The sequence below is a fragment of the Trachypithecus francoisi genome, unplaced genomic scaffold (assembly GCF_009764315.1).
Source record: "Trachypithecus francoisi isolate TF-2019V2 unplaced genomic scaffold, Tfra_2.0 Lachesis_group0, whole genome shotgun sequence".
In the NCBI taxonomy this organism is placed as follows: domain Eukaryota; kingdom Metazoa; phylum Chordata; class Mammalia; order Primates; family Cercopithecidae; genus Trachypithecus; species Trachypithecus francoisi.
In genome coordinates, this window is record NW_022681453.1 from 91442578 (window position 1) to 91465636 (window position 23059).

Sequence of the window (23059 nt, forward strand, 5' to 3'; positions counted from 1 at the left end):
TAGTTCTGTCCCTCTAGAGAATCCTGACTAATACAGATTTTGGTACCAGGAGTGGTTCTAGAGGAACAGATTAAGGATGGAGTTCTTTCAGTGGTTTGGGGGTTTCTGGAGTTGGCTGCTTAATATGATTAGACCTCAAAATGCTAAGGATTCTACTTTTAATAGTATGGAGAACACCGTTAGTCCTTGGTGTGAACTGTTTAGAGAGTTATGCAAAATAAATGCATTTGAAACTCCTGATTCACTGCTCGTGAGCAGCACGGAATTTTGTGACTCTGTACATAATACTTTTGACCATATGTGGAGAACCAAGGAACATAATGAAGTTGGTTGGTTACTCTTAAGTTCACTGCACAAAGTAATGAAAGAAAATTATGAACCCAGGGATTGTAACTCCCAGCTTCAGAAGCAGATACTGAGCCTCAAATCTGTTATAATTGCCCTGAGTGCGAGTCTTATCTCCTGTAGAGAAAGAGCTGAAATTGTGGACAAACAGGCACAAGCTCTCATATCAGTTGCTGACCTGCAATGAAAGGTGCATGCACAGCCTCGCCAGGAGCCTGCTGTTAAAGTGAGGGCATTGATTGGAAAAGAATGAGACCTTGCAACTTGGAATGGGGACGTGTGGGAGGACCCTGATGAAGCTGGGGACACTGAGCTTGTAAACTCTGATGAACCTTTTTTGCCAGAACAAACAGCTTCCCCATTCCCAGTAGTGGCAACATCCCCTCCCTCACCCCTGCTGCCATCAGCCTTTCCACATTTGTCTGAGGAGATAAATCCTGCACTGCCTGGGGCAACAGTGATGACGTCCCCTGAGGCAGCTGCCAGGCAAGATAATGTTGATTCTCCTCAAGAGCCACCCTCAATACCCCCACCTGCTTCTAGATCTATAACTAAAGTCTTGGGGCGCCCCTAGAGGTGAGGTTGAGAGTGTGATCCATGAGGTGGTGTACTACATTCAAAAGGAACTGCTTGAGTTTTCTAATTTATATAAACAGTAATCTGGAGAACAGGCATGGATGGGTATTAAGGGTATGCGATAATGGTGGAAGAAATAGGGTTGGATCAGGCTAAATTTATTGATTTGGGCCTACTAAGTAGGGATTCTGCATTTAATGTTGCAGCTCTGGGAGTTAAAGGTTCTAATAGTATTTGCTTGGTCAGCTGAAATGTGGATTAAAAGATGGCCCACTGTGAGCAAGCTGGAAATGCCTGATCTCCCTTGGTTTAATTTAGAGGAAGGGACCCAAAGGCTTAGGAAGATTGGGATGGTGGAATGGATTAGTCACTTTAGACCTACTTATCCCAGCTTGGGGCCGGGGGTGGGGTGGGTCTAGAAGATATACCCTTGACCAGTGCTTTGCGAAATAGATTTGTGAGGGCAGCACCTGCATCTTTGAAGAGCCCTGTTAACGGCTCTTCTCTGTAAGTCAGATCTAACAGTGGAAGTGGCACCACTTACCATTACCCCTAGTGATCCACTAGCAAAATTTTTGCTTTCTGTTTCCATGACATTATGTACAGCTGGCCTAGAGGTCTTAGTTCCAGAGGGGGAATGCTACCACAAGGGGATACAACAATGATTCCATTCAATTGGAAGTTAAGATTGCCACCTGGACACTTTGGGCTCCTCCTACCTTTAAGTCAACAAGCTAAGAAGGGAGTTACAGTGTTGGCTGGGGTGATTGTCTGGGACTATCAAGATGAAATCGGACTATCACTGCACAACAGAGGTAAGGAAGAGTATGCATGGAATACAGGAGATCCATTAGGGCATCTCTTTGTATTACCATGCCTTGTGATTAAGGTCAATGGGAAACTACCACAGCCCAATCCAGCAGGACTACATATAGACCAGACCCTTCAGGAATGAAGGTTTGGGTCACTCTACCAGGAAAAAAACAAAACAAAAAAAAACAACCAACAACCAACAAACAGGACCTGCTGAGGTGCTTGCTGAAGGCAAAGGGAATGTAGAATAGGTAGTAGAAGAAGGTAGTCATCAATACCAGCTATGACCATGTGACCAGTTACAGAAACAAAGACTGTAATTGCCATGAGCATTTCCTCCTTTTGTTAAAAACATGTTTGTGTACATATAAACTTGTACTATGAAAATATATTCATTTTATTTTCTTTTTCCTTTATCATGTGACATAAGATTTATTAACTTCATTTCAGCATTTAAATTCTGTTGACTTTACGTAATAGCATTTGGGTTGGGGACTGGTATATTTCTGGTTGTAAGAAGGATAGCTGTATTATGTTAGGCGTAATTATGACCTTATTATTGTCCTTATTTGAGCATTATGTATGATCTCAGGAGACGTGTATTGACAAGGGGTGGACTTGTGATGGTTAATACTGAGTGTCAACTTGATTGGATTGAATGATGCAAAGTACTGATACTGGGTGTGTCTGTGAGGGTGCTGCCAAAGGAGATTAACATTTGAGTCAGAGGGCTGGGAAAGGCAGACCCACCCTTAATCTGGATGGGTACCATCTAATCAGTTGCCAGTGTGGCCAGAATATATAAAGCAGGCAGAAAAATGTGAAAAGACTAAACTGGCTTAGCCTCCCAGCCTACATCTTTTTCCCATGCTGGATGCTTCCTGTCCTTGAACATCGGACTCCAAGTTCTTCAGTTTTGGGACTCAGACTGGCTTCACTGTTCCTCAGCCTGCAGACAGACTATTGTGGAGCCTTGTGATTGTGTGAGCTAATACTTCTTAAGAAACTCCCCTTTACAAATATCTATCCTATTAGTTCTGTCCCTCTAGAAAACCCTGACTAATACATTCTTAAATGAAAAGAGAAATACAGCATACTAAAATCTATGGATACTGCAAAACCAGCACTAAGCAAGTTTATAGCAATAAACACATATATCAAAAAAGTAGTGGCCGAGCGTGGTAGCTCACACCTGTAATCCCAGCACTTTAGGTGGCCAAGGTGGGCAGATCACCTGAGGTCGGGAGTTCGAGACTAGCCTGACCAACATGGAGAAACCCCTCTCAAGTAAAAATACAAAATTAGCAGGGAGTGGTGGTGCATGCCTATAAGCCCCACTGCTTGGGAGGCTGAGGCAAGAGAATTGCTTGAACCTGGGAGACAGAGGTTGTGGTGAGCTGAGATTGCGCCATTGCACTCCAGCCTGGGAGACAAGAGCGAAACTCCATCTCAAAAAACAAAACAAAAAAATAGTAGCAAGACTTCAAATAACCCAGTGATGCACCTCGAGCAACCAGAAAAGGAAGAACAAATCTAACCCTAAATTAGTAGAAGGAAATAAATAAAGATCATAACAAAAATAAATGAAAGTGAGACTAAAAACATACAAAAGATCAAAGAATCAAAAAGTTGGCTTTTTGAAAATATAAAATTGAGAAGACATTAGCTAAACTAGGAAAAAAAAAATGAAAGAAGATCCAAATAAATGAAATTAGAACTTAAGAACGAGAAATAACAACTGATACCACAGAAATACAAGGGATTATTAGAGATTATTATGAAAAACTATATGCCAACAAATTGGAAAACATAGAAGTGGATAAATTCCTGGACACATTCAACCTACTGAGATTGCACCATGGAAAAATAAAATACCTGAACAGGCCAATAATGAGTAAGGAGATTAAAGCACTAATACAAAGTCTCCCATTAAAGAAAATATTAGGACCTGATGGCTTCACTATGGAATTCTACCAAACGTTTAAACAACAAATACTAATTCAACTCAAACAATCCCAAAAAGTAAAGAGAAGGAAACACTTCCAAACTCATTTTACAAAGCTGGCATTAATCTGACACCTAAACTAGTCAGGAACACAATAATAAAGAAAACTACAGGCCAATATCCCTGATGAACACAGAAGCAAAAATCTTCAACAAAACGGTAGCAAACTGAATCTAACAACCTATTAAAAAGTTCATTCACCATGATTAAGTAGGATTCATCCAAGGGATGCAAGGATGGTTCAACATACACAAATCAATATACGAGCCCATAACATTAATAATATCAAGGACAAAACCACATGATCATTTAAATACATGTTGAAAAAACTTCTGATAAAATTACATCTCTTTATGACAAAAACTCAACAAATTGGATTAGAAGAACCATACCTCAAAACAATAAAGGCCAAATAAATGACAAAACCATGGCTAATATACTAATATTATACTGCTAGAGCTAATATACTGAATGGAGAAAAACTAAAAGCCTTTCCTCTAAACCTGGAACAAGACAAGGATGTTCATTTTCACCACTTTTACTCAAAAACAATACTAGAAGTTCCAGCCAGAGCAATTAGGCAAGAAAAATGAAGGTCATCAGTATTGGAAAGAAAGAACTCAAATTATCCTTGTTTGCAGAAGACATGTTCTTATATTTAGAAAAACCTTAAGACTCTACCAAAAATACTGTTAGAACTGATAAAGAGATGCAGTTAAGTTTCAGCATACAAAAGTCCACATGTAAAAATCAGTAGCATTTATATACACCAAGAACAAACAATCTGAAAATGAAATCAAGAAAGTAATCCCATATATAATAGCTACAAAAATATAAAATACTTAAGAATAAATCCAATCAAAGATCTCTACAATTAAAACTATAAAATACTGATAAAAGACATTGAGGAAGACTTAAAAACATGAAAAGCTATTCTATCTATGCTCATGGATTGAAATAATTGTCACTGTTAAAATATCTATACTACCCGAAGAGATTAACAGAGCCAATGCAATCCCTATCAATTTACCAATAACATTCACAGAAATATAAAAAGAATCCTAAAATGTATATGAAACTGCTGGCCGGGCGCGGTGGCTCAAGCCTGTAATCCCAGCACTTTGGGAGGCCGAGACGGGCGGATCACGAGGTCAGGAGATCGAGACCATCCTGGCTAACACGGTGAAACCCCGTCTCTACTAAAAATACAAAAACTAGCCGGGCGAGGTGGCGGGCGCCTGTAGTCCCAGCTACTCGGGAGGCTGAGGCAGGAGAATGGCGTAAACCCGGGAGGCGGAGCTTGCAGTGAGCTGAGATCCGGCCACTGCACTCCAGTCCGGGCGACAGAGCGAGACTCCGCCTCAAAAAAAAAAAAAAAAAAAAAAAAAAAAAAAAAAAAATGTATATGAAACTATAAAAGACCCCAAATAGCCAAAATAATCCTGAGCAAAAACTACAAAGCTGGAGGTACCACACTATCTGACTTCAAACTATACTACAAAGCCATGATAACCAACACAGAATCGTTCTGGCATAAACACACACACATAGACCAACAGAACAGAACAGAGAAGCCAGAAATAAATCAATGTATTTACAGCCAACTCATTTTCCCAAAAGACATACAAGAACATACTTTGGGAAAAGGATAGTCTTATGATGCTGGAACACTGGATAATCACATGTAGAAGGCTGAAACTAGACCCTTATTTCCCACCATATACACAAGTCAAATCAAAATGGATTAAAGACTTAAATCTAAGACCCAAAACTATCAAAGTACTAGGAGAAAACATAGGGAAAATGTTTCAGGACACTGATCTGGGCAGTAAGACCTCAGAAGCACAAGTAACAAAAGCAAAAATAGACAAATGGGACTATATCAAGCTACAAAGCTTCTACATAGCAAAGGAAATAATCAACAAAGTGAAGAAATAATCTACAGAATTACAGAAAATATTTACATAATGTCCACTCAACAAAGGATTAATAATCAGAATATATAGAAGGAACTCAATTCAGTAGCAAGAAAAAAAAATCTGACTAAAAAAAGGGTAAAAGATCTGAATAGACATTTCTCAAAAGAACACAGACAAATGGCCAACAGGCATATGAAAAAATGCTCATCATCATTAATCATCAGAAAAACATATATCAAACTACAATGAGATATTATTTCACCCCAGTTAAAATGGCCTTTACCAAAAAAGGCAAAAAAATAATGAATGCTAGTGAAGATGTGGAAAAGGGGGAACTCTCATAGATTGCTGGTGGGAATGCAAATTAGTGCGGTCACTATGGAAAACAGTATGGCGTTTCCTCATGAAACTAAAAATAGAACTCCTATATGATCCAGCAATCCCACTGCTGGGAATATATCCAAAAAAATGGAAATCAATGCGTCAAAGAGATATGTGCACTCCCTGGTTTATAGCACCACTATTCACAATAGCCAAGACATGGAATAAATTTTTGTCCATCAATGGATGTATGGATAATGAAAATTTGGTACATATACACAGTGGAATATTATTCCGCCATCAAAAAGACTGAAATCCTGTCATTTGCAGCAATATGGACAGAACTGAAGGTCATTAAGTTAAGTGAAATAAGCCAGGTCCAGAAAGACAAGCATCACATGTTCTCACTTGTTTGTGGGATCTAAAAAAGTAGATCTCATAGAGACATAGAGTAGGTGGTTACCAGAGGCTGGGAAGGGTAGTGGGGAGAGAGGGGTGGAGAGAGGTTCATGAACAGGTGTAAAAATACAGTTAGATAAAGGAATAAGACTTAGTGTTTGATAATTCAGTAGGGTGACTATAGTTAACAATAATTTACTATATATTTCAAAATAACCAGAAAAGAAGAATTAGAATGTTCTGAACATATAAAAAAGGTAAATGTTTGAGGTGATGGATATCCCAATGACTCTGATTTGATTATTATGCATTGTATGCATGTATCAAACTATCACATGTAACCCCTAAATTTGTACAACTATTATGTATCAATAAAAAATGATATAAAAACTGGATGATGTGCCAATGCGAGAATGCATACTGGGGAATGGAATAAAGATTGAAATTTCTGTAAAAGGTATACAGATTCTATCTCTAAGAAAACGACAGCTAAGGCTAGATTCTTGAAAAAAGCTATCAGGTTAAAATGTCCTCCCTCTCTCCCTATTTAGTTTAGAAATGCCAGCAACCTCAGTATATTAACAATAAACAAACATAAAGATAGCTTAATAGGAAAAACTAGTTTGTGTCCAGGAAAGAACTACTTATCTAGAAACTGATTTTATCCACAAAAATGAGACAATTTTACTGTAAAACGAGATGGGCACTATTTTTTGTAAGGCATGTCCTATTGCAGCATTGTATATTTCTATACTTATTTTATTTAATTCCTTAAAAATAATGTTCTAGTAGTGGATGTAAGCTTACAAGAGACTCCTCTCGAGCTTGGTGTGGGAAGGGAGCAAGTGTTGTATCTGTATCTATAACTGAGTGACAGAGGTTTGAAACCCTTCAAGAAGTCCCATTTCAAGTGGCTCCTTGGCTGTTACCATTACCATTAAAAAAAAAAAAAAAAGGAAAGCCAGTCACTTCTCTCTGGACCCGGATGTCAGTTTTTCTGATAAGGCAGGAGAGTTGCATAAACATAAAGGCTTAAGAATTGGTGCCAGAAATTAGGAAAGCACTATTAGATAGGCTTTCTTTATATGCACCAGACTTTAACTCATACATCACATGTTAAATGTACTAGCTTTATATATTTTTCAGTTATTACAATATGTCCATACACTTGTAGGTTAAAATCATCTTGCTTACTATTACTAATATGCATACCATACTTTTGAGAATTGTCTAACTGTCCACAGAACCATAAAAATGTTTCACCTTTCTCTTCATTTTGCTCCTCCTGTAAGGAAGAAACTAAAAGGAAGGCAATGACATCAAAAAGAAAACTCAGTAAATTTGTGAAGATCTTTTGAAAGAAAAGACATATGAAAATAATATTCCAGTTTAGTAATTAAGATTTACTGTATAAAATACACTGCAAGTTATGGCTGAGGACACTTAAAGGTACTGAAAGGTTAACAGAATTATCTTAACGTGATTATATGTGGTGTTAATGTCATAAAACATAATTCTGCACATTAATATTCTTTAGCGGCAGAAAATATATAAAGAATCTAACAAAGATACTTACATTTGAAGGTTTAAGTTTGTTAATGATAGTCGTTTTGCCACTATTATCTAGCCCAAGGCACAAAACATGAACCTCTTTCTTCTTCAGGCCAAGCAAGACTGAAAGTCTGTCTAGCAATCCCATAATGTGACTCAAATATTTACAAACCAGCTGCAATTAAGAAAAAATAAAATATTACCCAAAGGCACCTAAAGTTATGGAAAATATTGGTACATGTATTTTAAAAAGGTAATATTTAAATACACATAATAATAGTGTGAAAACTATGTCAATGTAGCTTTGCACTTAGTAAACAGAGTGTAAGCTGATTACCAGAAAGGAGCCTTAACTGATATGCAGATTTGCAGCTTATAACAGGTGACAACACAGAACAATGCCTTGGAAATAACATTTCTCTCTGTAATTTACAATATTTAAGAATAAAACATGGTCAGCCTCAGTATCATTTGGAGTCTGCGAATTGTGATACTTGAAAATATGGAAGAATTAGGCTGTAGCCTTTCCAGAAAATCTGAAACAGTGAACGGGCAATGGGGCTCATGTATTCTGATGCTGAAACTCAGAAAGTAGAAGGCAGATCTGAAAAGCAGAGAGCTTTTGAGATTTTGGTTATATCATTTAAGCCACTGTTAAATCTTTATCTGAAGCCAGCCCCATTGTTATATTTTGTAATAATATGAAGTTATAATAAATTCACTGTTTTTTGTTTTTTTTTGCTTGCTTGGTTATTTCCAGTTTGCGTAGGGTTTTCTGTCAGTAGAAGCAAAGAATCTTGAAACACTTATCTTTATTTCCCCTTATCCTATACATACATCTTTGTAAGTCACCACGAATCCCTTTGTGAAGGTTATGCATAAATACACACACATTCAATTTATTGAACTTTACTAAATATCTGTTTTTTTAACTGTTACTTATCAGAAACATCCTACTAAGTGCTATTTTAAAAGAACTTTATCATATTAGTATAGAATAAGAAATTTTAATTTCATCATATATTTAATTGTAGATTTTAATTTAGTTTTTTAAAAATCTTAAAAATTTCTTTGTTAAGGTGTCCCTAAAGTTTTCATTTCGCTTGTTCAATTGTATTGATTCTTCAAAAAAAAAACTTTCCAATGCTAACTGAAAAACAAACAAACAAACAAAAAAAACTATCAGCAATCCAAAAATAGAAGTATTTGGAAGTCAAATAAAACTGCTGTGTACACAAAACTTGCTATGTGGTAACTTTATGGCTGTTTATATTCATCTAAGGTACTGTTAAATTTACACTTCAGGTCTCCAAACTAAACTTTTCAAAGGAGCTCACTTTGGGTCCATTGCTCCCCAAACCACTACTTTGTAGTAGGAAGACAGGGAGATCCCTTTTTCCAGCACCCCACTGTTGCAGGAACTGCTACAATACATCTCTGCACCAAATATTTACCATTACTCAACAACAGTCACTTTCACAGTTCTCTAATGTTTTTATTCTCATTAAATTGACTTATTCTCATCTCCATCTAAGGTTGCATAAGCAACCTATCATATTACAGTTTCTTCAATACTTTTTATTCCACACAATTTCAGGCAAGGCCATACCTTGAAGGATGTGAGGCTGCAGTAACTTTATCAATAAGAGGCTTCCAAGACAACTGTATCTAAAAGGAGGCTGCATAGTCAACATTTCGCTTACGCCTTTTGGGACATGATTATGGGTAGAAATTTCAAAACCGAATTTCAGTGATGTCCAGAGAAGAGATGGTACAATGCCATGCCAAAAGGTGAGGCCTGTAACAGAACCACGTTTGTCTTTCCCCAAGGATAAGTTTGACCTTAGGTACTTCCATTTGTGCCACTTCAATCTACTTTTCTCCTTGTATTACAGATTCAAATCTTATTCAGCCCATTTCTTTAAATTACAGCTTAAGGACCAGCATTTGCAGACTCTATTTTAAATTAACCTTCTGATGTCATGAAGCAATTAACACATACCATTTGATTTCAAAATTTGCTATTACTCACTTCATTTACTGCGTAAACATAGTGGTATAAATACTTATATCCTGTTCTCCATTTCATATAATTTAGAACTTATTTTTTTAAATACGACCACATCTCACATTTTCCCCCCTCTAAGCATCTACTATAAAGCACTGTTTAAAGCCTGATGCTTGAATATTCGTTTTTCACAGTACCTTGTATTGTGACTTTCCATCACTTTTCCATGGATTATCACTTGATACTTGTTACTGAAATATTTTGGGGCACACAAATTAGAAGAGGATTTCTAAAAGAGGTAATCACATTTATTGAAATTGCTTTATAACAACTATCATAGAGCCTTTAAACTTCTACGTTTCAAGTAGTTATAATTTTCCTTCCATAAGTTGACTTTCTGCATGCACAAATTAATAAAAGATAATTCAAGCTACTCAACGTTTATTTATTGTGTCTTAAGTGTGCAGTGAGAGATAAAGTTGTTTTCTGCAGCTTCCTACTCTGATAGCCATGATTCTCAACCCTGGCTGCACTCTGAAATCAATTGCTGAATCCAAATTTTTGAAATGAGATCAGGGCATCTGTAATTTTTAAAAGCTACCCAGTGTTTCTGGTGTGAAGTTACTATCGAGAACTACTGGCTTTCAGAATAAAGCTCAAACTTCCAAGCATGGCTTTTAAGGTTGTTCACAATCTGGCTCCAATCTTCCTTTCTTGTTTCTTATCTTACTGTAACCCTCTCTTTGCATACCAGCCAAATTCTCTTGGTTATTGTCTGACAGACTGTTTCCTAAAGGATTACATATTGCCAGAGAAGTCCAGAGGAATTAGGATGTTATCCACAGTTAACAGCTTAGAGGGTAAGCTGCAGAAACACAGTGGTAGCCCAGAGAAAACACCATGAATGATACTTAGTAAACTCTGTAAAGTGTTGATTGAAATGTTGCCTATTTTTATGACCCAAAATAAACATTCTTATTCGGCTTTCAGTTTTTGATGATGGAATTTAAATTACACTTACACACACACACACATACACCCCAAATACAGGGGTCTAAGTTGGGCATTGTTCAAACCCATTAACCAAACAAACATTCGTCCGAACCAGTTTAGTAAGTTTTCTATGGCCTCCCTTACTCACCTTCTTTTCTACTTCTCATACATTAGCAACAACTACGCGCGTGGTGTGAAAAACATGGGAAAGACCAAAGAGGAATTCTAAAACTGACGGAGGCAGAGGGTGGCGCTGGCTTTAAACCAGGGTTGAGGAGATTACCTGGTTTTTGAGGTTAGTCCGGAAGGCGCAGGAGCTGGTAACAGGAATGGACCCACTCGTATCGGTCTCTGGGACGGAAATCTGGTGCGAGGGTCCCTCAGCCTTCTTCTCTACGCCTACATGGGAAGGATGCCTGGTAATGAGCAAAGCCGCCTCTACAAGTTGGGAAAACCGGTAGCCTCTGCAGCAGCCTGTGCATCAGTCGCTGAGCAGGCGCCTTGGCAGGCACCGTTCCCTTGGCAACAGGAGCTTCTTCCGGCTGAAGCCACGCCTCCCCGGGGGTCTTGGCTATTCAGCCGTTGCGCTGTAGCTTCTGGGATTGAAGAGCTCCGGGAAACGGCCAGAGGCGCGCCGAGGAACTATACATTGAAGAAAAATGTGTGCACAGGTGGCAGGGTGAGCTGCCTATTTCCTGCGAGGAGCCGTGTAGTTCCCGGCGTAGCATGATGGGAGTTGTAGGCGCGCGCACAGCTTTCTGGGAAGCCTTTGGCGTGTGCTGCGTGTGCGTCCCTCGACCCTGGTCTTCCTGGGCATCCAAGGGACTGGCGCTCGGTGTGGCGCGGAGAGCGTCGTTACCAGGCACCAGCGTAGCGTGGTGGCAACGACTGCGAGATGCTACTGTCCCCCCTGGGGCAAGATGTGCGCCGGAGTTCCGCCTCTGCCCATCGCACTGACTCTCCTCTGGGCTCTGATAGGCCTCCCACCCTGAGTCCCTGTAGAGGTAAAACTGTTAATACAGGAAGGTAGAGGGGAGAACTGATGTAAAAAGTCAAAGGGCGTTATTCGGCCAAGAAAGTATGCCTGTACCCCTGCTTCTTAGTTATCTGGTCTCCCGAAGAGATTTCTACCAGGCATAATCTCCTGTGAGTAGATTACAGTCTCCAGAATCAAATCGGCAGGTGCTTAGGAAAGGTATTAATAGTCAATACTTAAAGTTGGCCACCTTCTTAAATTGCACTTGAATTTTATAGTCATAGTCACAAATGGTCTTCAAATAGAAAATATTTAGGCATACCCTTCCCCACATCTTTTATTACTGCGTTTTCCAACGGACACATTACAGGTGCAATCATTTTAAAGATCTAGCCTTTCAATCTGCCCAACCCCACTAACCTCACCCTCAGTGAATGGCCTCATTCTTCAAACAGGGGTTTCTATGCCTTCATTTGTTTGTTTGTTTGTTTGTTTGTTTGCCATGGGTGTAGGATTTCTGACCCCCCACCCCTGCCCCCACCCCCACCCACACCGCCCGCGACCCTTTTCAACTAGTTAGTATTATGTTTATTGCACTGCCTGTTCTTCCTGTCAATTCATTTGGCCTATTAAATGGACTACGAGGGTGCAAAAAGAGACTAGAAGGAATTATTTCAAAGTAATATGGTAGGGGGGACGGTTGTAAGCGTGTGATTATGGGGTGATTTATCTTTTGTCACCTCCAAATTTCCAAATGTAACTGTCATTTTTTACAGCGAAAAAACAAAAGCGGCTCTGGATTAGTGATTCTTGTTGAAAGACAAAACCAAAACAAACAAAGACCCTATGGATGCATATCAACATACAAATGTCCTTGTAAAAATGGAATATGGAAATACATTCTTTCTGTATGGTCTTAACCCAATTTACTCTTCTCCGTGCTTCTATCCTCACCTTCAAAAATATAGTATTTATCTTATCAGGTAATTCTGAGTAGTAAAGAGATAACAGATATACAAATGTTTGGCACATATTTATTGTTCAATAAATAATGTCCTGTCTTCTTTTGTCTTGAGATTTTTATTGTATAAACAAAATTGACCCAAACACTAACTGTAGTGGTTCTTTAACTTCTGAACTTCTGATCCTGAATGCATTGACAGGGAGGTGTTGAACACTTTTCTGTGTGCCTGGGTGTTGTGACTCACTTTTAAGAGATGGAAGCTAATGTGCTTGCAAACAATATAACATTTTTTTTTTTCTTAGCGATAGGTAGAAATATTATATTTCAGAAAACTTTCGTGGACAGACTCAAATTTTCCTGCCTGGAGTCGATATTTTCTGCCTCTAGGTTGAGTTCATCTCTTTTGGCTTAGTATGAAACATTAGGTGACAACTGGAAATATAATGGACACATTGAGCATCCAGCCTTTCAGGAAACCAAGGCAGACAGATAATTCTTTTACAAGAACGTAGCTAGTCAAATAGTTATCTTAGATAAGTATAGTTGATAGATGGCTTATTATTAGAGATAAATGTTATGAAATAAAACAGTTAAATAATCTAGAAAAAATGTCAGCCTTGAAAATATTAACCTTAAAAAAACATAAAGGCAGCCAGGCCCGGTGTCTCACGCCTGTAATCCCAGCACTTTGGGAGGCTGAGGCAGGTGGATCACGAGGTCAGGAGTTCAAGACCAGCCTGGCCAACATAGTGAAACCCCATCTCTACTAAATATATAAAAATTAGCCTGGCGTGGTGGCACGTGTCTGTAATCCCAGCTACTCCAGAGGCTGAGGCAGGAGAATCACTTGAACCTGGGAGGCAGAGGTTGTGGTGAGCTGAGATTGTGCCATTGCACTCTAGCCTGGGCAACAGGGTAACACCCTGCACTCAAAAACAAAACGAAACAAAAAGCATAAAGGCTGGGCACAGTGGTTCACACTGTAATCCCACCACTTTGGGAGGCTAAGGCAGGAGGATCCCTGGAGGCCAGAGGTTGGAGACCCCATCTCTATTAAAAATAAATACATATAAATATTTCATATGGTTGAATCTGCTGTTTTAGTGCTTTGTCAACTGAAACTCCTCTCAAGAGTACATTCAGAGGCCCAGATACAATTGTTCTGCTTGATTTAAGAAGTTAGTTTGACTCTTTTCATTTTATTATGACAATAACAAGCTTTAAAAATGCTACGTGATTTCCTTAAAGCCACTTAAGATAACTATAACAGAAGATAATTTTAGGTGCCTTCTCACCAGTTTTAATTTCATACTGACTTAGAACTGTAGTAAGAAAATTAGAAAAAATAAAAGAGTCAGATACAATGAATACAGCACTGTTCTGATTAATTCAGGATAATTTTAGCGTTATTTTCTCACCAGCAACTTTTAAAAGAATATAGATAATCCCTGATTTATAACTTACTGCAAGTTTTAGGTGTAAACTTTGGTTTAAAGCTGTGTTTCAACAGTTGATATTATGTATACCCTTTTTTCATTTGCAGTTTCTATGCAGTACTGCCTCTGCAATGAACACTTAATTTGCTTGAATCTCACAAAATATTTTCCAATATAAAATTGCTACAAAAACATGTACTAGTTTTTTTATAGTGATTTCTGTGAATTTATGTCTAAACCTAAAGACATTATTTCAAAAATTTACAACTATGATTTCGCATCCAGAATTACTACATTATCTAAAGAGCATCTAGATTTATTAGACCAAAAAATAAATACATTAAATCTTCATACATAAAACAATACAAAAAAGTCACAAATTCAACCACCAAAACTGTAACTTTTATTTGCCAATAGATATTTTAATAAACAGGCTTACTCCATCTGTAAGACCCTGATAATGCCTCTTAGGAAATCATAGAAAAATAAAATACAATAATTAGTAGTTTGTACCTTGTACAAAAATCTTATTATGTTGCTCAGCAGGTAGTTTGCTAAACACCATATTCTTTCAGCAAATAGATGACATATGTTATGCAATTCACCACAAACAACCCCTCATATTGAGAGCTGAGCATTCTATAACACTATTAACTTGTAAGCATGCCAGCACATGAAAATTTACATGGAAAGTTATAATATTATAGTAGATTTTTTTAAAGATAAAAATAGTACCACCTTCAAAGAAGTCTGCACTACTTCACTGCTATAGTAAAGTAGATAATAGGTAGGATTGCAGTTCAATTATTAACACCTTTTTATGTTGTTTATCGCTCTACCATATTGTGATTACAAGCAGAAAAGAGAACGTAGGCTGTGTCAGGAACCTGAGTGGAAGGCATATATTGAAGCTTTAAATGGTGATAGAATACTAAAGAGAAAAAACATAAAACAGTGCTATACTTCCTTATTCTCATAGATAAATCTTTTTCCCCTTTTGTAAGAGCAGATGGGTACAGAGTTAAATCCTTAATTAATAACAAATAGCTTCTTGACAAGTTACAAAGATGCTTTAAAAATCATATTCATACTTATAGGGAGGGAAACAATTTTTAGCTGTCATATTTTAGTCAAATATAGCTCTGTCAGGGATTAAATATCTCAACCTAGACATGTTATCTAGGTATTTTATATAAATATGCTCTTCAGTTTTCATACACTTTAGGATTTGTGCTACAAAGAATTTCTAACATTTGGAGTGCACAGCAATTGTTGACATTGTCTACCATTTAAAATTTGATGTGGCCATTTAAATATTTAAAATGTTTAATCGAATACATATTTATATGTACATCTATATCTTTATATTTTTGGCTATGCTAGAACAGCAAAAAATGGAGAGCAATCTCATTCCATTATTCACAATCTAATTTGACATCAAATCCAAATAATAATACATCTTTAAATTCCAACATATTGAATTACAGACAACCTAGAGAGATGCATATACACACATAGACACATATATGTATGTATATGTGTATATGTATATGTATGTATATATGTATATATATGTATAGTATATATACATGTAGTATACATACATATACATATATACATACACATATATGTATCTCCAGAAATAAAGCACCAAGCACAATTAAAATATCACATTCTTCCTATAGGATAGAGAAGGGCACAATGAACAACCAACTATATTGCCCATGTGTTTTCCGTAAAGGACAGACGGCATTGATGTTTTCCATATGAAAACAATTTTTACTAAAAGATTAGTTCCTGTTTGTCTTTTACAATTTATATGGGACCTCAATACCCTCCCAAATAGTGTTTGAAAAAAGTGACAGTTTGATCGTGCAATATACATCTTTCAGGATTAAGCTAATTTTAATTTTGATAGGCTTTGAATTATAACAGATTAGCTACAAAATGTTCCTGCCTTTTAATCTGTAATAGATGAAAATAAGGACAACAGTATTTATGGCATTGAGAAGTTCTCAATCTCTACATTATGGAAAGAAGGACTCTTGTAAGAGTCCTTGGAAACCACGGAATTCAAAGTTTCGGGTCTTCCAATAAGATGTCTCAAAAATATTTAGTAAATATGCCTTTAAAATATTTCATCAAATATATATTCACTGTCCTATTATCCCAACTACTTACATATGTCTCCTCCAACCTATATGCCCTTCCCGTCCTCCATATTGGCTTTTATGTCATTATTGGTAAAATTAAAAAAAACTTACATAGTAACATCCTTCCCTTTCTACCACAAATACACCAACCTATCTGCACATTACACATTCTACCTTCCCTTTCAGTGGAGTTCTATATTCCCACACCTATCAAAAATGAACCTCCCTGCTTACGCTTTAAACAGAAACCCCTCTCTCTCAAGGCCTTTGTTGCAATTATCATTTATCTTGCATAATCAGTTTTCCCCTGTCTGCCAAGTCATTTTCATTAGTAGATAAATACGCTGTAGCATCCTTAAAAAACAAAACAATTCCTTGACTTCCTTTCTCCAGCTATTATACTATTTCTCTTGCTCCCTTTAAATCAAAGCTTTTTGAGAGAGTTGTTTCTAGATACTGACTTCACCTTCTTCCCTTACATCTCTTCTTAATCCATGTCAGTTAGAATTTGACTCCACTATTTCATAGTTGATCGTTGACTCCACTATTTTCATAGTTGATGACCTTGACAAGGTTGTCAACAACTTCCATGTTGCAAAATCCCATGGACATTTATTTGTTCTAATCTTGACTTCTTAAAAGCATTTAATCTGGATGAGCAACTGCAATTCCTTTTTTCTAGCTTACTTTATACTCCATTTCTTCTGTTTAATTCTAAATATCTGCCTAACTATTAAACATTGGAATACCATAGAGTGCAATCCTAGGCCTACCTCTACAGGCTTTTCCTAGGTGCAAACTTTAAATAGCGCGTATATACTGATGCCTTCCAAATCTTGAAGTAGTGAATCCACCACGTTTTTGCTTGAATTACTCCAGTAGCCTCATGCATATTGTTTAACCCTATCTCCTTCTCCTCTCTTTGCCTCATTTCAGTGTACCAAGGACACTGTACTCTCCAACACTCCAAATTTTCGTTCATTAACTATTCCCCTCTGCTTGTAATTTCGTTCATTAAATTTTCCCTCTGCTTGTAATGCTTTCCCCCCAAATCTTTTCATGGATGCTTCCTTCTTCCTTTTGAGGTATCAGTTTAAATGCCATGTCCTTAGGGAAGATTTCCTCTACCGCTTAAAGGAGCCACAGTCATGCTATGTTACATTTTTAATTATCAACACATCACTATTTCTTCATCGTGTATCTTTATCACTAGAAGGTCAATTCCATGAGACAGGGACTTTGCTTGTTTTGGTCACCATATATCCTCAATGCTTAGAACAGGACAAGGGTACATGGTAATAGTGTTCAATAAACAGTTGAATGGAGTGAATGGATTTACAGATAAACATATTTTAAAGGTATGTCAGTGTGTGTATATATATACACAGATACATATATATACATATGTGTGTGTGTGTGTGTGTGTATATGTATATACACACAAAATTTAGGAATTATACAATTTTGGACCAGTAAAGGAGACATGATCTTTAATTTGTTGTTGCTATGGTTATATTTGTTATATAGTTTAAAGAGGTTAACACTAAGCTTTGACTGATGTTTTTTATTGTTATATTATAGATACCTTATTATTGCATTTAATGGTAGAGTGATCTAGGTTGTAAGGGGGGGGAAACGATTATTTTGTTTTCACAAAGGTTTTTGGAAATTCTGAAGAAAATAAGCAGATTACATATAAATGGAGTAGCTTTTCACTCTTGTTTGAAGCATCCTATTTGGTAAGATTTTAAAAAGTGAATAAGCAGTAAGTAGTGAGAAGTAACTATAAAAAATATCTGTTCTTTTTTTGAATTTATAACATCCAGTGGAGAATTTTCATTTTGTATTTCCATTCATGGGAAGCATTTGCTTTCTCTAGCAAACTTTAGGGGATATCAGGCTAATATTAAATAAAAGAAGAATAACTTCAAAAAGAATAACTTCTAGCCATTGTGCTATGACGCTGGGTTTCAACTTCTTTGAGAGTTGGAAATTTTCAAGCATAATGAGACTGAATGGAAATACAAAAAACACAATGGCTCTTTTTTAAAATACTTAAAACAACTGGAAAGAGAAGGCAGTCTTCTTGAAAGAATATAAGCATTTAGAGATCAAAATATATTATATCACATTAAATTAATATGTAAGTACTACATTTTAAGCATTGAGTATGTGTAAAATTAATATAATTGCTTAGAAAGATAAATTGATGCTAAAAGATGGTATCAAGTAAATTCCTTTTTTATGCATCTTGATATATACTATTTTTACATTTAATAATGGCAGGAAAAATTCTCTTTATTATCCCTGGGATAATTTATTAATATGTTTAAAGTGCTATGGCAGTCCAATATTCAATGTATTATTATTTGAACTTTTTGGCAAATTCTTTGATTATATATGTCTTGGAAAAGAAAGGATTAATAATATGGAAATGTTAAGAATTTCGATGACTTGTTCTATTACTAAATATTTTTAAAATAAACTTTTTCCTATTTTTGATATTTTGATGAGATTTCTTTCTAATTTTATATATCAATACATATTTTAACAACTATTAGTGTACTCATTTATATTAGAGATTCCCATCCTTGAAATGCACTTTAGTTTCAAAATTACCAGTAAGAGTACTATGACATACTTTTTATTCACTCTTTTCTAACAGTTTTTAAAATGAGGTAACAATTTTAAAACAAACTCCTCTTTGAACTGTATTACCTTTAGTGTTTTCCTTAATTTTAGTGGAACTTAGTCTGTTGCCATGTTCTGCATTCTTTCTTTGCCTCTGATTTTTCAAAAAATGAGGTTACTATAGCAGGTATTCCATAATTGACATTTTAAGAAACAAAGACTGTTAAAAATTATTCCTTCAAAATTCAAAATTAAACTGTCAAAGTTTTCACTGTACACAAAATTAAAAATAAGTATAATTTATGTAAACTATACCAAAGATATTTATATTCAGTATATATTCAATGTTTTTCAATGTCACAATCCAAGGTGGAATGTGATTAACCAAACGAATAGTAATGTATCCAAAATCAAGCACACACAGTAGTCTTCACATCAGCTGCTACTCGTGTTCATATTTGTTAACATTGCTCAGGTATTGTGTCCTGCTCCCTCCCCAAAATGCTCCCATTTCACATTTTGATTTTTTTTACTCTAAGAAGCCTAAAAACCATAAAATTTTATCAAAGCTACATTTTTTTGGTAAGAACAAAATGAGATTTTTGCATAGTATGAATATATTAATACATTTTTCTTTGAAGACATATCTAGCATGGGAAGAAAGAGTACATTAAAATAAATTCCAAACCTCAATGACAAACATTTATACACATTAAATCTTACTTTCCATGCAGAGCAGCAATTTTAAAAAGCCCCAATCATTGTTTATTAACTGTATGTGATATTCAGCATTGTCTTAAAGATACTTTGAGGATATTGCAGTAATAACTCCTGATAATATACCAATGGATATTTAAATAAGTTCAATGTAACAATGCGCACATCAATCACATTGACAGAATAAAATAGCTTGTTCAGTTACAAGTTTGTTAGCAAATTATTGGCCATTGATTTTTGTTATAGAGCTTCTAAAGACTACAATTTTGAGCAGACTTATTTTGAAGACAAAAGCAATATGGTAATAAATACAGCATGCACAGTTAAGAAAAACTTCCTCATGACTTTAATAATTATATTACTAGGTAGATGAGAATTCTAAAGATAGCAAAAGTTACTACTTTGAAAAATGAACTAATATGAATAATTATATTATGGCTTCTCTAATTAAGTGAATGAAGATGTGTTTAAATGTAAATTTAACAAAAGCGATTTCTATCTAAATGCACACAGTTCATCCTACAAATTACTAAAGGTAGAAAAGAGATTTTTAATTATAAAAGCAGTGGAAGAGGACATTTTACATACAGTAAAAATCTTAAAAGTGTAGTGTTTGCCCATCTTCACAAATTAGCATTCTTCTCCCTATCCTGATTTTGAAAAATTAAATGATATTGAGTCTTTATAGAACAGAGTCAAATTAAGACTGTTCTAAGAATGAGCTACAAATGTGGAAAAACTTGTAGAGAAATGTTCACATCAATTTGCTTCTCGTGTAAGCTCATATTTAACTCATGAAACAAAGATATCTAGCCTCAGTTACTAATACCTAAATATACAAATTGAATGGAATATACAAAAAATGATTTTTATATCCTTGGAGTTTTCTCTATAATAATGTATTATTTTGGGATAATGATAGTTCTTACTTTAGTGAGGAATAATGAGATGGAGACTCTGTTACAAACTAAATAGGAAACCTGAATTAGAGTTGTCCTCCTTTTATTATTTTGTAGAGCACCCTGTCTATACTTGTATCTCAGTTGTTCTGATTTGTTGAGCTTATAACTTATTATCTAACCAAAAATGAGTTTATTATGACAAATTAAAAATGGCCAGAGGTCACAAATAATGCAGAAAATACAGGTAAGAACAGTTTTACTTGAGGGAAGATTTTCACTGATTCTGATACTTTTCTAATTTACAAGTCCTGAGAAGATTGTGTTGTTAATTTTTACCTTATTTTTTAATTAAATGTAGAAGCCACATCTTTATTTAATATTTAAGAGCTATTTTTCCTCCTCATCTGTCAAGTGTTTTTCTTTAATACCTTTGTTATTCTTAGGAATGAATTAGTTGCGTCTAAGGGTAATGGAATTCTTCGAGACTTTCTCTATAATGAAACAAAAAGTTCTCTTAATGCTGTAGAGATTTGTTACTTTAATTAATCAGTGGGAACGTTCAAGCAAGAACTTTTTCCATGTTTCGTTTAAAAGAGAACTTTGAGGCCGGTCCTGTAATCCCAGCACTTTGGGAGGCCGAGGTGGGTGGATCACGGGGTCGGGATATCGAGACCATCCTGGTTAACACGGTGAAACTCCCTCTCTACTAAAAATACAAAAAATTAGCCGGGCATGGTGTGTCGGGCGCCTGTAGTTCCAGCTACTGGGGAGGCTGAGGCAGGAGAATGGCGTGAACCCGGGAGGCGGAGCTTGCAGTGAGCCGAGAACGTGCCACTGCACTTCAGCCTGGGCGACAGAGCCAGACTCCATCTCCAAAAAAAAAAAAAAAAAACCAGAAAGAAAGAAACTTTGCTTTTGCTTTCAACGGGACAGTGCAAAAATCACTTGATGTTACTGAGATATACAAACTTTGTAGTTGACAGATTCCTTTTTAAAAGGTAAAGTTTATTCATTTTATAGTGCTTTGCCTCCCTTAGTAATTGAAAAGTTTTCTTTTTTTCATTTTAAAATGTAATTTTGGATTGACACTGGCTACCTAAACAAGTTCCAAATATATTGTAAAATCTCAAAAAGTAAATGCTAATAAAACAAAAACTCTTTTGAATTAAGAGCAAAGAGCCCAAGTCTTTCCATTAAGATATAAATGTTCTCGCCTGGCACAGTGGCTCATGCCTGTAATCCCAGCACTTTGGGGAGGCTGAGGCGGGCGGATCACCAGAGGTCAGGAGTTCCAGAACAGCCTGACCAACATGGAGAAACCCCGTCTCTACTAAAAATACAAAATTAGCCGGGCGTGGTGGCGCATGCCTATAATCCAAGCTACTCAGGAGTCTGAGGCAGAATTGCTTGAACCTGGGAGGCGGAGGTTGTGGTGAGCCACGATCGTGCCATTGCACTCCAGCCTGGGCAACAAGAGCAAAACTCCATCTCAAAAAGACAAAATATATATATATATATATAAATGTTATTTTTTATACATTTTATGTAAACTCATTGTTAATTTGAAGCTAATTTATTACTCAGAAAAAGATGATTTGTTAAAACATTTTTATGACCTGTATCTTTTTCTGGATCTTTTACATTTTTTCCAATACATGTATATTATGCCACAACCCCTTATAACAAGAAAAGTTAATTTTTATCCTGAGAAATCTTTGATACATCTCATCAGTACTTTTTTTTAAGTTAACAGTAAGAAAAAGATTGAGTGTTTACTTTTACACAATATAAGATGTTTCTATCATTTCACTTCGTAATATGTTATAGTCAGGAGTAATCGTCTATGTCCCCTGTTAAATGGATGGAGTTTGAAAGGATTTTATGCTACCACTGCAGTTCATACCTATTATTATGTTTACTAGAACCAGTGAATAGGCTTGAACAAGAGATTACTCCAGAATTGCTCTTGAAAAAAAGCTGATGTTTTCTAACAGGAGGCACTTTTGAGGTAGTGAATCCATATACGAACTGACAGGTATGCTACCAGACAATAAAAATCTGTGACTCCTGATGAGGATCAACTCTTAATGAGAGAAATTGTTTTAGAGAACCCAGGATGCATGCTTCCCCCGCCAGAGGGATTATGGGGTGTTTGGGAAGAATACTATGAGAATTTGAGGTCCAAAATATCTTTCCATTTGAATTGGAATTGCAAATCCAATTCACACTGGACAAAGTTCCTATTTATTTCTTTATATTCTATGGAAAGTGCTATCCCCCACTGACATGGCAACCAGAGCAAACAAAGCAAATAAAACTCTACATTTTAATGAGAGTTACTTGAAGACAA

General features: G+C 36.1%; 1 protein-coding gene across 5 annotated transcripts in view; it reads right to left on the minus strand.

Moving 5' to 3' along the window:
- The window catches only part of ARL6 (ADP ribosylation factor like GTPase 6), a 45240-nt gene extending 33465 nt beyond the window's left edge, over nucleotides 1–11775 (minus strand). For 2 of the 5 annotated variants that reach the window (XR_004437142.1, XM_033211545.1), the window contains exons 1-2: nucleotides 11214–11771; nucleotides 7955–8104 (exon numbers count right to left, since the gene is read on the minus strand). Coding sequence is in view for 4 of the 5 variants with exons in the window: in XM_033211545.1 (XP_033067436.1) it covers nucleotides 7955–8077 (123 nt within the window). In the remaining variant the exon portion in view is untranslated. Of the gene's footprint in view, nucleotides 1–7954; nucleotides 8105–9538; nucleotides 9728–10134; nucleotides 10189–11213 lie in introns of all 5 variants that reach the window. The other 3 variants (XM_033211547.1, XM_033211546.1, XM_033211548.1) reach the window with 3 other exon arrangements.
- Between the last annotated feature and the right edge of the window lie 11284 nt (nucleotides 11776–23059).